At 37.3% G+C, this 15708-nt stretch overlaps 2 protein-coding genes and 1 pseudogene across 2 annotated transcripts; 2 read left to right on the top strand and 1 right to left on the bottom strand.

Moving 5' to 3' along the window:
- The first annotated feature begins 867 nt into the window (after positions 1–867).
- LOC137710146 (UDP-glycosyltransferase 72E1-like) lies at positions 868–2274 on the top strand. The gene has a single exon (XM_068449096.1). The coding sequence runs from the start codon at positions 868–870 to the stop codon at positions 2272–2274; it is 1407 nt and encodes a 468-aa protein (XP_068305197.1).
- Positions 2275–6716: 4442 nt separating this feature from the next.
- Positions 6717–8969, top strand: LOC137710145 (beta-glucosidase 14-like; annotated as a pseudogene).
- A 2198-nt stretch (positions 8970–11167) lies between these two features.
- On the bottom strand, positions 11168–14124 carry LOC137710144 (RNA polymerase II C-terminal domain phosphatase-like 4). The gene is given in 9 exon segments (XM_068449095.1): positions 11168–11340; positions 11343–11424; positions 11518–11550; positions 11636–11821; positions 11954–12243; positions 12336–12519; positions 13029–13144; positions 13801–13886; positions 14024–14124. Coding segments are annotated over 9 exon segments (1251 nt in total).
- Positions 14125–15708: the final 1584 nt, after the last annotated feature.

The raw sequence follows: 15708 nt of genomic DNA, 5'->3' as shown, positions 1-15708 counted from the left end.
CAATATTATTTTGGGCCCAAACACATATATAATCGTCTAGGGATGCTGCTGCTATGCTGAGAGAAAGACAGTCTGGGGGTTTGGTGTATAGTTGATGAAGAAGCATAATGAATTGAGTTTGGGGTGCTATAGGGTGTGTATCAGGGATGAAAGAATGGATGAGTTTAAATAGTTGTTTACTTACCTTAAATTGAGGAAGTGATACGATTTCAATTATCAACTAAAAATCCGGACAAAGCAATTTATATTAATTACAAAAAAAAAAAAAATTTGGTAAATAGTTTAGCTAAAAATTAAATAAATATAGCAAAGAGTTGACATGTAAAATTTTAAATTCTAAAATAATGACGTTGACAAAGTCAAATGACTTTGATAAAAAAATAAGAAAGCAATAAGGTTTCAATCAATGCTATATAAAAATTATGGATGAGAACCTTATTTTAAGAAAAAAAAAATTATGAGTATAAATAAAAGTTTAAAAAAATAAGGGACAAAAAGAAATTAATATATGGGTACAATTTATAAAATGATTGCAAATTAAAAATGGGTCCAAACTAGAAATAGAAATATATGATAAAAAGTTTAACCATAAATATAATATATTAAGTGTAACGTTTCTAACACTCAATGAATATATTTAAAAATAAAACTTAATTATCTTGATATGTAAATATTTTGTATTTGAATAATTAATGAGGTTTATTAAAACCGAAGAACCTTGATCAAAATTTAAAAAGAAATAAAGTTTTAATCAGTGGAGTAGAAAAAATAAAGATGGGAACCTAATTTCTCATTCTTTAAATATCAACTTCTGTTTTCTGAAAACCCCAGAAGTATTCCGTAGCTAAAGATATCGACCAGCCAAACATGGAGTCCACCCAGAACAAGCCGCATGTGGCGGTCTTAGCAAGCCCAGGGATGGGCCACGTCACCCCACTCCTCGAGCTAGCCAAACGACTTGTCGTTGACCACGGCTTCCATGTCACCTTCCTTTCCATCACCACCGACGCACCACCCGCCCAGCTCCAGCTCCTTAGCAACCCCTCCCTCCCTTCCGACCTCCATGTCGTCAGCCTCCCCAGCGTCGACGTGTCCCAACAAGCCAACGATGTCTCAGTTCGCATCGTTCTCGTCGTCCAAGAAACCCTAAAGTCTCTGCCATTTGTCCTGAAAAACTTACAACCTCGGATCAAATCTCTCGTCTTCGATCCTTTCTGCACTATAGCACACGATGTCGCTGCCGACCTCTCCATCCACACATACCTTTTCCTGACGTCTTCGGCTTCGTTTCTGGCGTTGACCATGTACTTCCCCACGATCAACGCCGAGGTCAACGGCGACCATTCAAAAATAGCCGAGGAGGTTCTTGTCCCCGGCTGCAAGCCCCTGTTGCTTGACGATCTTATCCCCGGAGTTTTAATGCCTCAATTATTACTTATGTCCAACAGATTGCCGATCGTGAATGGCGTTTTGGTAAATACGTGGGAAGAACTCGAGCCAGTGACGCTTCATTCCATTAGAGAAAGCCCTTTCTTTCTTGGTCTGCCAGCGCCGCCGGTTTATCCCATTGGGCCGTTGACCAAAGAGGGCGAACTGGTAACATCAGCATTGGAATCTTCGAAGTTGATGACGTGGCTGGACCAGCAGCCGGCCGGTTCAGTGGTTTACGTATCGTTCGGTAGCGGAGGGACTTTGTCGGGGAAACAGATGAGTGAACTGGCGTTGGGATTGGAGCTGAGCCAAAAACGGTTCGTTTGGGTGGCGAGGCCTCCGAGCGAGGCGAGCGTGTCGGGGAACTTTTTTAAGGCCAGTTTCGACGCGGACGATCCGGCGTCGTATTTGCCGAAAGGGTTTTTGGATAGGACGCGAGGGAGGGGGTTGGTGACGTCCTCGTGGGCCCCGCAAGTGGCGGTTCTGAGTCATCAGTCTGTAGCTGGATTTGTGACGCACTGCGGGTGGAATTCGGTGTTGGAGAGCATATTGCATGGGGTGGTGATGATTGCGTGGCCGCTGTACGCGGAGCAGAGGATGAATGCGAGGTTTTTGGTGGATGCGGGAGTGGCGGTGTGGCCGGAGGCGGAGGAGGATGATGGGAAGAGAGTGGTGGGGCGTTGCGAGGTGGAGAGGGTGGTGAGGACGATTTTGGATGAGGAAGGAGAAGGGTTGAGGCGGAGGGTGAGGGAGCTTCAAGGCACTGCCGTGAAAGCATTGAAAGTCGGTGGGCCATCCAATGGATCCCTCGATCGTCTAGCGAAGGAGTGGCGGGAGTCTTAGCACTTCAAATATTTTGATGTGTGTAAAAATTTATAAACTTTGACAATTGTGACTGGCATGTTAAGTTTTAAATCGTTATTGTTAGATTGATAAAATCGTTCAGGTCGAGCGAAATGTTAATAAATATATACAACTTAAATGTAGAAGTTTGAGGTTTCTTGTAATGTTTAATGCATGCATTAGTGTGAAACTTTATGGGATTATTACTTGGTTTGCTTAAATGTTGATTAACATGTTTATCTCCTATTGGTTAATCATTTGGTTTGCTTAAGTTTGAGGTTTCTTTTAGTTCATGATTGAATTATTACTTAAATGTTGATTAACATGTTTATCTCCTATTGGTTAATCACTTGGTTTGCAAAATTAATTTAAGAATTTGTTCTCCTTAGTATTATCCTTTTTCTCACCACTTTCAAGTGAGGGTGATGCTCACCACCATATTTATCACAATTAGATGAGTTTAAATTTCAAGATCTATGTAGCGGATAGATACAAATCTCAAAATTTAAACTCATCCAATGATAATAAGTAGGGTGGTGAGCAAAAATGCACCCAAACTTTATAAGCCAACAAAAATAAAGTGTTACAATTTGTAACACAAATAAATGTTAAAATTTCATTACTTTTCATAACACACTAGAATTAGGATAATACTTGCATTCTTCACGCGGGGGAATGCAAATATTCCACAATTGTCCAATAATGTATCTTCACCATATAAACTTCATAATCATAACCATTTAATTTATTAATCTTCAAATGAAAATCATCTGCTAAAAAATTATTTGAATCGGAGATCGTTTAGTCATACAAATTTATACAACAGATCGATGATGTAAGTACCAAGTAATATATTTATGATGAACCGTCCAGCTATTAACACATTTGGATGACTAAACAATCTCCGATTCTAATAATTCTTTTATAGGAATGGTCTTCAAATGAAGATGTATAAATTGAACAATTTCGATTATAAAATTTATATAGAAAACTAGATTTTAATCCTTAAATAAGATGAAGTTTAGAAAAATATCTCATACAAGATTAAAAATTATTTTTAATCCCTAGACTCTATTTAATGTCAAGATATGCATTCAATGTCTTTTTTATTTTTTATTTTTTTTATTTTTTTATTTTATAATTTTATGGTGTCCACGAATTACATTATATGAAAAATATTGTAAATTTTATCCCCCTGTTATGATCTTCAATGAGTCCCTAAGGTTATGTTCACTTGCCCACTCATTATGCGACAGTTCGTCCACAACACGGAATTCCGGTACTGCTTCACCCACTTTGAACTGCAAAGGTGAATGTCGAGCGTAAATCTTGCAAAGTGTCAACTGATCAACTACTGATTGTTTAGGAAAAAAAAAACTACTGATTGTTTGTATTAGTCAATTATCATTTCAACTTTTTCAAGCTATTATTCTGCTTACTTTGGCAGAATCTGTCACAAATTTTTCTTTCTTTCTTTTGGTTTGTTAGAAAGAATCCATCAAGAAAACCCGGCCGATGATTAGGAATCGTTTATGTAATATGGAGGGGCCGGCATACAACCTATATAAAAACTAAGCAGTAATGTAGACATCTCAACTACAAGTCTATACAATACAACCCTGTGTTCCTCATATAAACGTCATCAATCAGTTACGTGTTATTGCACTAGTGAATGTGAAAAATCTGAATCCTTTTACCGTGGAAATTATGATTGTCGTTCGTACGTGTTTAGGCTTTAGAGTAAGATGTGCATTACAGACACAAGAATTGGGCAAGAAAATCTGCAGTGGTCGCACACCCATGTTAAAGGCCAAGGCATTTTTAAGAAACGTCAACTATTCATTTTATAAACCACTCAAGCGAAGGTTGGTTTGTCAAAGATTCTACAACGCTATGCGCATGCCTCACACTTTCCCCCGGGCGTCGTGCACTTGGCCTTTGTGTATCTTACTAGTAATCTTTCCTAGTTTTTGTTTTGGTTTGGTAGAAAGAATATGTGCGCCTCAATAATTAGGAATTGTTTATGTAGAATATGGACCTATCCTCTATACAAAAACAAAACTATAACAGTAATAGACGCTTCAACTATAATCCTGTCTTCTTCGAATAAACATAATTATTAAAATATTAGGAGAGAGGCAATGATCTGCTAAGCAAACATTTTCAGTTGTAATGCATCGTCAATGGTGAAAACAAATTTTATTAAAACAAGGTCCTAGAAGCTTAATCACATAAGATATCATTAGCAACTAATCTCGAGTCAAATATGACAATACTTCATATTTAGTAGCAAGCAGGGTCGGCCCTGAGTGTAGCCCTAGTAGGTGCCCACCTAGGGCCCCCACTTCAGAAGAGTCCCCAAAATTTTTTTATATTCTGTAATTAACATATAAATATAAAAAAATGTAAGAAATATCATAATTCATTTGTTAGTGCAGTGGAAATGTTGGCTTCATTTTTCTTTAGGGTGTTGAGTTCGAAACATGAAGCTGCCTTTTAGTCATTAGATTTTTCTTGATTTTCAAATTTATTCCCAATACATCTGTCTAAATGCATATAAAGTAATTCATTTGTAAAATGAAGAAAATTTGAAAATGAATTTAATAAACTCTGGTTTCTATGGTGTTGATAAATGCACCATTCCTAGATATTCCCCGAACACCAAGGTAGGCATGTGCTTGCCGACACCCGAGGGTGATGAAGCCATGTTAGGATGCATGAGACTAACGAATATAAATAAATACTTACAAATTAAATTACAATGAGCATGCAATTGAGGAACGTGTTCAGAGCATGCCATAAAACTTCTCATAAAACATATATCGTATATAGTATGCTAACTACTGGTATCAGTATCACCCGGAGCACCCAACCCGTAGGTTAATATAAGTATCATTGCTCGTAGGCAGAACATTGACCACTAGATATGCACAAAACATTGAATATACTCTTTCCAAACATAAGTACATATATGTCACATCCCAGCTCGACTCTGCCGTAGCACGATATTGTCCACTCTGGGCTTACCATTCCCTCACGGTTTTGTTTTTGGGTTTCAGCAAGAGAACTTCCCAGGGGAGTCACCCATCCTAGGATTGCTCTCGCCCAAACTCACTTAACTTCAGAGTTCTTATGGGATCTGGACCCAGTGAGTTCCCAAAAGATCTCGTGCTATAGGAGGTGGGCATGTACATATAAGGCACATTACCCCCTCTCCGTTGGTCGATGTGGGATGTTACAATATATCTCAAAATCATCTTCATAGCATATAGTCATCCATCATATATACTACAAAGAACATAAGTTCGATAAAATATGGTATTCTAAAATATTCATAGTAAAGCATGATATATCGTAAGTGTAAATCTAATTTACTCATAAAACGTAACCATTAAATCATGATTTTTCATGTATGCATTTCTACTATTAAAACATGCATTTTAGAAGGGGTTCACTCACCTTACTCCTTGGCGAAGAGCCACGCAAATAAGGGTGGACAGAAACGCCACAAATAAACGCACCATGGTCGATGTTATCGAGGGTTTGTCGAAAAAGGTAAATGTCCAATGGCAAAGCAAGGGAGAAGCTTGGGGGAGGGTTCCTTCTTCATTCTTGTGGTTCTCGTATGGGTTTAGTGAAGGTGGTGGTGTGGTGGTCGCGGGAGTATATGCCTCGGGAGGGGGAGAGAAGGATGCAACGATGGAGAGAGATAGGTCTGAGAGTTGTGTGGAGGGAGAGAGATAGCTGAGAGTGTTTTGGGGGAGAGACACGGGAAGAGAAAGGATGAGAGTGCGTCGGGATGGGGAGACAAAACCAAAAGAAGTGGGCCCTCTTGGGCACACCATTTAAGACCCAAATAGTAACTATTTCAAAATATCTTTCAACCCAAAGTGAAATTATAAAAATGGTCTTCCGTTCCGTAAATTTCAGAACGGGTTGTTACAGTAAGACTAGGAAGATTAAATTGGTAAACAAAATTTGCAAACTAAATGTTGTGTCACCAATAGGAATAAGCACTTTTATCAATGCTTGAGTCATAATTTAATCAACAACTTTCACGGCATTTAGTTTGCAAAATTTTGTCTACAAACTTAATCTCCTCAGCATTACCTTTTAACAAAGACAAACGCTAAGAATTATAACCATATTTTGTGGACCACGTGTGAAAGAACATACTAAACATTATTTGGCCTTTAAACATTACCACGACATTAGCTACAAAATATGAGACCCATCGTGAAATATTTATAAATCAAAGTATCAATATATGGAGTAGGCAAGAGAGCAGCTTTTCTTGATAGTCTCCTCCCCTATATCCAGCATCTCTCCAAGCCTTTCACTTTCCCTTTTTCTGAATTTAATTTGTTGTTTTTCCATTTGGATTAATTATCAGCTAACAAATTTCAATTACAGAAAAACTTCGAAACAGTACAAAGTTCCCTATGGCAGTCGATGGATATAAACGGTACAAGGTGAGTAGCAAAAGGTCAAAACATCCTTAAAACCCCAGTTAGTTCCTTAAAAAATTAAGTCAAATACTCTAATCTGAATTTTAGGAGGATATTAAGCTTATCAAGGATGCCGGACTAAATTCTTACAGATTCTCCATCTCCTGGAGTAGGATTTTATCAAGTAAAAAATCATTTCTTCTTTATTCTGTTATTTTCAAAAATTTGTTTGATTATTTATAAGAAACTGATGGAGTGTTGATGGATCCTACGCAGAGGGAATCTTAAGTAGCGGAATTAACCAAGAGGGTATGGATCACTACAATAGCTTCATCGATGAACTAATAAAAAATGGTGAGAAAGCTACCAGTTTTTATATACTTAGTTGAATTAAGTATGTGTTTGGTTTAATGTATTTTCTGCGTTCTAACGCAGGCATCACACCTTTCGTGACGATCTATCACTTTGACATGCCACTAGCCCTGGAAGAGAAATATGGAGGCTTACTGAATCGCTCATTTGTGTAAGCCTTTTTCGAAAACCATTTTGCACGCATGTCATTTTGTAAACATGAATTGAAAAATATGAACTTCAAAAGATAAACAAATAATATAATATCAAACTCATAATGTATAATAATGTCACGGCCGATTTTCCACGAATGACTTTAGAGACTATAGCGAACTTTTATTCAAAATTTTTGGAGAGAGAGTTAAACATTGGTTCACAATTAATGAGCCAGACGTTCTTGCTCAATATGGTTATGAAATTGGGATTTCCCCACCAGGGAGGTGTTCACTTCCATCAACCCTTTGTGCATTACGGTATCCTGTGAAATGTTTCGAGACTGTCTGTCCATGCAAGTTTGGTGGTAACTCGTCAACAGAACCTTACCTTGCAGCCCATAACATAATCCTTGCCCATGCCGCTGTGGCTAAGCTCTACAGAGAAAAATATCAAGTGAGAGACTCGAGGAAATTCAAACGAATTCAACTGTTTCAACTTTTTAATCTTATTACTAAAATTTAGTTTGAATGTCATCTTCTAGGAACAACAAAAGGGTGAAGTTGGAATCGTCCTCGTTTCACAATATTTTTTGCCATATACAGAGTCAGAAGAAGATAAAGCCGCAGCAGGAAGACTTTTTGACTTCTACCTCGGATGGTGAGTAGAAGCCTTCAATATCATGATGATCATGAGAACCTGCATGTTTTAATCATTTTATGATAAGTTTTTTCATTGGTAATGCTACTTTTTATGCATTAGGTTTATGGGACCATTAGTATTCGGAGATTATCCACAAGTATGAGAGAGAGGGTGAAGAGAAAGTTCTGCTCAATGGGAGTTTAGCGTTCGTTGGAATCAATTATTATACATCTTCGTATGCCAAACATAGGGCTCCTCCTCCAGGTGAGGCGTTGCGTTATTCCTTCGACACATGGGCCGAAACAATAGTTAAGATACCTTGCTCTCTGGAACCATATATAGGACAAAAGAAAAATCAAACATAAAGTATAGTTTTAATATTCCGTCTTGTTGATTGTGTTTTGATTGTTGCAGCCATCAACGATGAAGAATTTCTTGGTGTCGTAAGAAACATTTTGAAATTCTATGTTCTTGCAAGTTTTGTAAGAAATGAAACATCGGTGTTGTCTTTGTTTGAGGAAAATGTGTGGTTAATTTTTCCTTATGGTGCAGACCGATAGTCATTGGCCGGAAGGGCTTCAGAAGCTGTTGGAGTACGTAAAGGATAAATATCAAAATCCAAAAGTCTACATTTCTTTGAAAATGGTTCGATTTCTTAAGCTTTAGTTAATCCTTGTATATATACTGTTAATCAAAATATGCATAATAAAAATAAAAAAGGATGACATTGTATCTTCTACACCTTTTCTTTGTACGAATTTCTGATCACAGGGACAATGGCTCTCCACTTGAAGTACTTCTAGAGGATCCATATCGAATTTCCTTTGTTACTTGTCACTTGTATCGGATCAATAAGGCAATTAAGTAAGTGATGATGTATATTTTTATTTGACACCGAAAACAAATATAATGTCTCATTCTTAACAAAATTATTGCAGGGTTGGAGTGAATGTCAAGGGGTACTTTTATTGGGCTCTGTTCGATGACTTTGAATGGGGTATGGGGTTCGAACGTTATGGGATTTACTTTGTTGATTTCAATAACTACACGCGCTACCCCAAGCTCTCTGTTAAGTGGTTACGAGCTTTCCTTCAAGGCTGAGGTCCTGCTATAGGTAATGCCTGAGTGATCGGTTGTTCAAACTTAATATCGTTGAATCCCACATCGGCAGTAGAAAGAGAGAAATAATAGTTTAAATATCTTAACCCCACGCCAACTGATACCGAGGCCTTTTGTGATAAAACCCCACACCTGTCGGATTGTGCAATTGACAATTATCAAGTTGGAGACAATATCGGTGTTGTTGGAAGTCTCTGATGTGGGTTGTCACTATTCTAGTTTATTGGAAACGCCATATCCTGGCGCGCCATGGCTGTAATCGGTAGCATGTTTGTATATGGATCAAAATTGAATCAAACAATTAGTACTGTGAGATTTACACATTCGGGTGCTATTCCGCCTCCACTGTAAAATATTGGTTTGTTTTTTGTTCGAGAGTCTCCAAGGTGGCTGATGAGCGTCTCGGAAAAGTAAAACAAATCAGAAGTCAGTAACCAGCCATAATTGGTAAACATAAATAACTTGAAGCAGCTATGCAGCGTCTGGAGAAACGAATGCGTGCACATCTCAAGAAGCATCTGATATCATGATAATGTATTTGAGTTTGAAAATGTTCTCTTGGCATGCAATCAAGAAATAAGATCATTTTTTATAGTGCCTTGACAGGATTATACAGAAATATTTGAGCAGAACTCGGAAAGAACGCTTGACATGTTTCGGAAGAGATATGCTCACTCACTCAACTCACTGCAAGCAGACTAAATAGAAATATGATTACAAAATTCATGATCACCTGCTGTTCTGTTTCACCTTCCGCTTTCTTTATGCTAACAGACAAATGGGGAAAATGACCACTTCTAAGGTGAGTATGGCAAAGTGTATAACTTTTTTTGGTGTTGTACATCAATTACTTCACAAGTTAAGTAACCAAATGTTTGCCGCAATGTGCTTGGCATTCGGCTTCCAGGTTTCTCCCCAAATCATATTCTGAAACATGATCTGTTATTCTGCTGTTTGTAAATAGATATGATCATTCGTTGAATTATGTCTTTGTCATGGCAGGACTTCCATCTGTGGAAGAAGCTTTACTACAGTATTTGTGCTCATCGGCTTCTTAGGAAAACAAATATATTCCCATTTTTTCAAAGGAGTAGGAAGTTATTTGAGCAACATTCTGTTTTCAGGTTTCTCCCTAAACAAAACTTTGATACTTCTTGTTTTTTGTTGCCGTTTGCTTCTTACACAAATGTTCATTATTTGAAGTACACCATTTTTTTTGTGGAAGGGTCTCCACCTGTGGATGAAAGTCATTGCAATTCTTGTGTTCGTCGGCATGTTGGGTTACGCTGTATCACTCGTGATTGGCATGGCACGATTGCCCTGGGTTATTATGTCAGAGGTAGGTAGCTTTACTATTTATTATCCGAAATTTGGCAGACAAAAAAAAAAATAAAATAAAATAAAAATCAACTTCTGTTATGAAGATTTGATGAGTTTTTGTTTTCAGATATTCCCAGTAAATATTGAAGGCTAGGCCGGAAGCTTGTTGAGTTTGATAAATTGGTCTAGTTCTTGGATAACAACGGACACCTTCAATTACATGATGGACTGGAGCTCAGCAGGTTGTCAAAAATTTCCTCTCTTCTTTCCCCTTATTTTATTTCTGCAATATTTACTCATCACCGGTCATAATTCTACTTCAGAAACGTTTTTCTTCTACTCGGCCTGTGCCGGTTAAATGTTGTATTGGTGGCAAAAGGGCGAACTCTAGAAGAAATAGAAGCATCACTTGTTTAATAAGATGAATGCACAACGGTCCGCCCTCAGTAACCCTTGGAGTTTGTAGACTTACTTGCACTGGCGCAGCTGTAGCTTCAAGTACAAGAATAATTACCAATGTGAGTGCAGTTGAAAGGGGGTGAATTTGGGAATATAATTTGAATTTTCAATGTAATTTAAAGTTCAAAATGTAATTTGAGTATTAATACGGAATTTCAGAAAGGTTAACATCTCGTGTTATAACGAGAAATTTCGCTAGTGACACAAAATACGGCATCAATTAAAAGACAGATAATGTTGGAGTCATCAAGCAAATTTGCCACTTAATGCAACTAGAGAGAGAAAAAGATTACTATTATGAAATTCAACAGTTCAAAATGAAAGAGAACGCTAATCTCTAAGAGATACGATTGAGTGAGATCAATGGAGGAACCAGTCCACAATGAACGAGATGTTCGGGATCAAAAGTATTTCAAACTATATGCAGACACGGTCAGTGCTGCAAGAACAGATAATGAGGTTTTCATTCGCTTGGCAGTGAACTTCTCATCAGGTTGCTTTCCCCACAACATATAGTTTGCAGCTTCACTGCACTGTGGATGGAATCAGAACTTGCCTGTTCCAGGCTTCCAGCATCTGCCTGGAACTTTGAGGGAAAGACATAGCTGAATACTCGTTTACACCCCTTCAATGGTTCCTCCTTCAGAGTTTTCCACACCTACAAGAATAATATCGATTGAGAAGAACACATATTAATAACCCTTGTAGATATCCAACGGTGATATTAGTTGTCCTGAAAAAAATACTTTACCTTCCTTACATCTCTCTGATTGTCCTCCAATTCCTACCAGACAGTTCACAAGAACACATTAACACACAACAAAATCACAATAATTTATCATCAAAGATCTGGAAGTGGTGGAACTTACATGAAAGAACGTAGTATGGATTTGTTTCAGAACACCAAGAACAGCTGCAAGAGCTCCTTCAGTCTCACTTTCATCACTCTTCAACTCAGAAAGGGACTTACATTTGAACCCACCTTTGTCACTACTCGATCTAAAGAAATGATATTTTTCGATCAATATTAAATTGCTGTTGTGCTCTGTCCATGCCTACAATATTGGATATTTAGCAAAATTGATATAACCCTATTTTAAAAAAGATAAACAACAGATTACTGATGGCGAGTTATCTATAAACACAGCACTTCTAATTTGCAGTACATCAAGGAATCAAGTACCTACATCTTCTTTATCATCAAGGATCAAAACAACATTCTCTTGTCCAAGCACAATATCTAGACCTTTTTGATGTCTTTTGATGGCATCCTCACATGATATCACTCTATCACTGAAATACTCTTTCCTCGGATCAAGCAGCTTCGCCATTTCGAGTGCATAGACCCGTGTACCCATTGTATATATGTACATCTCAAAAATTTCACTGGCCTCCTTTAAAAATGTCCTAACAAAAGGCCTCAACTTGATCATCCTATCCACAATGTCCACCTTGAATAGGCTACCTTTTGAAACATCTACAAGTATCATATTGCAACCAAAATGAGTAAATTCAGCGAAAAAAGACGGTAAGTTATAAAATTAAGTAAATCTATTCAACCTTATACACCTTGCAGGGAATCAGCTGTTTGGCTCTTTAAGTATTCTTCTTCTGCCGTCATACGATCCAGTTTGCTGGAATTTATCAGTGTGTGATCTAAATCAAGTACCAAGTAAAGCTTCTTGTGGCGCAACGCCCTCTTGAGGTCTATTTTGCGTAACCGATCAACTTCATCATTGTGAAGCCTTAATCCCTGCAGAAGCAAGCATTTCAGCACCATATTAATTCCAATTTACATCAACATACATATAAGAATATGGAAATAGATTGAGTAGTCATTGATCCATATATCCAGGAATTTAAGCTATAGAATAGATTGAGTAGTTCATTAATTAGAAAGAAAGATGCATGTAGTCAGGGGGATGTATCTAGATTACCTCACAAAATGCATACAAAAAACATACAACCGAAGAAAAACGACAACAAAGCAAGAAAGTATGCAAATACATCATAAACTTAGCTACTTAAGTTGTGCCGTACAATTCTTCAAAACATAAAGCTCAGCAGTTATAAAAATAGAATGGTGAGTCATCCATATATACATAACATAACGAGAAAATGGATATATGAAACTGTTAAGTTTCTTTTCTGGTAATTTATCCTTCCATCAGGGATTGGTAATTCATCAATTACAAGCCAAAACTGGCAGGAATTTAAGCAAAGACATCAAAAATCTTTATTCATGAATTACATTTTAATTACCTTGTGTATATACCCAAATACCACACCAAATTTGTCATCCACCGGCTGCCCACAAACTATACACATATGTTCGAATGAACCAGGATGAGCACAAATATCCTTCTTTCGGGATGATTCTGCACATAGTAACAAAGTGAAGTCAACATCTGTGCGCATTCAAAAGGAACAAGGGATGTGCACAATCACCCTTTGAGGATGCTTGAGCACATAAATTGCAGCGTTTTTGTGAGAACTTTTTGTTGTTTGTTTGAGCAGAAAAGGGTGGAAATTTTTTCCCAATTAAAGTATCAACTCCTTAGTTTATGTTCGGTGATTTCAAGACAAGTGACTTTTCTGGCCTCAGTTAAGCCCATAACTAAAGAATATAGTGAAAAAATAAATTATGTCCTAGAAATTCATGTACTCTTCAAAACATTCAGCCAATTAACCTGGTACTAGTACATATAAGTTAACTGAAAATGATTAGTACTTCTAACAAGAATCTATCAACATAAACACCAGAATGACTGCATCTAAAACTTTCGGCTTTCATCAATCTAAGGGGAGAGACACAAAAACAGGCCGAAAGCCAGATATACATGGCAAGAAAGTAGAGAATAGGACCACTGCGGTAATATTAAAAATGAGGTCTCACGACTAACTAATCTTTCTTATGATCACAAAATATCACTCGCACTACGAAGCACTTTCTTGCAGTGCAAGGAATTGGAAGGGTATAGCTCATAAAACGAACCAAAACACTATCCCAACTTAGTCAAAATTAGTTAGTTACTTGAGTTTTCTTCTACAAGTACTTGTGAGCCTGACCCTTGAGTTTCCTCTATGCTTCCAAGATCCTCCTCCTTGCACCGCTTTCTACTGCAAAGTAACTATCATAAGTTATATCTAAGAAAAGTGGAACATCAAAGAAACTTTGTTCCAGTTACAGGAACTGTGAATCTAATAGAAACTCATGCTACATTAACAATAAAAGAAAAAGAAAAGGATTTCCGTACCTCCTATCAGTGTCGACTTCAGTATCATCGTCAAATTCTTCATCCAGCGAGGACTCACAGGAAGAACTAGAAGAGCGTTGTGGCAAATTGGCAAGACTCATCTAAATTATTCATGCACAAGAAAGAATTTGACATATGCTAATCTCAAGGTGGATTGATAAGGGTGAAAAGATATGACTGCAACATAATATACACATAAAGTACGAAAAATCACTAAACCGAAAACATCAAGGTTTCTACAAATAGGAATCAGCAATTTAAACAGTTTTATAGACTGTCGCAGCCGATCAATGATCAATAGTTAATTGTTGGCAAATACACACCAAGAATCTGGGCAATAAAATCGCACCTTTTGTGAGGTTTATTGGGTACCGGCGGCAGGAAGAATAGTGGGGAAGAGTATAAAGATCGATATCTGGAAAACTGGTTTTTGATAGTTTTCTTCTTCTGTTTCTTGCGTATAATCTGCAGACAAGAGTCCTACTTTTACTAGAGAAATACCTTAATGATAATTACCAACAAGCATTAACTCTGCAGTTTTTCTAGTAAATCTAATACACCTTAATTATGTTTTTTTTTTTTTTAATATAAGGGATATACTACCTTAATTATATTTTAATTTCCAAAATTAACTCTCAACAAGGTTTAGGGTTTATAACTACCGTAATTATATTGTAATTTCCAAAATTAACTCTCAACAAGGTTTAGGGTTGCGAAACTGTTGGATGCGCTGATGGTGGTAGATTTAGGATCTAGGGTTTATGGTTGCTAAACTGTTTGATGTGCCATGGTGGTAGGGCACAGGGTTTGGTTCCCCCGCGTCTCCATCTATTTCAATCTTCTTGTTATATATCTCTTACTGGACTAGTTTCAGAAACTAAGTTAGACTGCTTAGACTGGACTAAGCTAAACTGATTTAGTAAAACATTTAATGCAGTGTCAAACTAAAAAACAAAATAATTAACAGACTATAATATTACCCATTATTTAATACATTCCAATAATATTTTATTATTAATTCAAAGTCTTTTTTTCTTTTCTCTTTTTCCTAAAAAACTATGCCCCTCTCTGGAAATTTCTTCCTTCTTCTCCCTCTTTAGCTCGATCCCATCTCTTTTTTCTTTCTCTTTTTCCTAGAAAACCCAAATCCTTCCCATCTTTCCTTTGAACTCTATAATCTATGCAACCAATCAATCATCATCTCTATCAATTATTTGACTGACTCCATTAATTTTTCCAATTTCTTGATTTTCTTTTTCCGGCAAGTTGGACAAAGTGTCAATCGAGAAAGAAAGAAGCTTTGAGCATTATTTGAAACAGAGAAAAGGGTTTTTTAGAGATGGGTAGAAGAAGGAAGCAAAGCCCAAGGGTTTTCTGGAAATTTTCTGTTCATCCCCAAATTCAACCATCTGGGATTTTTTTGGGAAAAAGGAAGAACAAGCACCGCCAACTGTTGGCCACGATGATGACGCCGCAGAAGAAGAAGGAAGCCCAAGGATTGGATGTCACTGTTTAGCAAGCAAAAGATGGGGTCTGGATCTTGGCCTCAATTTTCTTCTAGTCCCGCTTAATACCGAGCGAAAGTGTGGGACTAGATAATGGGGTTTAGCGAAGCGGGGAGGGCCTCGTAGTTGAGGCAAGTCCCATTTATTGTAGTCCAAGGCCTTATCAAACATAGGATAATA

This window comes from Pyrus communis, chromosome 12 (assembly GCF_963583255.1).
Source record: "Pyrus communis chromosome 12, drPyrComm1.1, whole genome shotgun sequence".
In the NCBI taxonomy this organism is placed as follows: domain Eukaryota; kingdom Viridiplantae; phylum Streptophyta; class Magnoliopsida; order Rosales; family Rosaceae; genus Pyrus; species Pyrus communis.
Note: the sequence above shows the minus strand (reverse complement) of the source record. Positions and strands in the feature narration are given on the sequence as shown.

Bases quoted from the DNA above. Each gene is read 5' to 3' on its own strand.
- LOC137710146 (XM_068449096.1), top strand. From the start codon at position 868: ATGGAGTCCACCCAGAACAAGCCGCATGTGGCGGTCTTAGCAAGCCCA.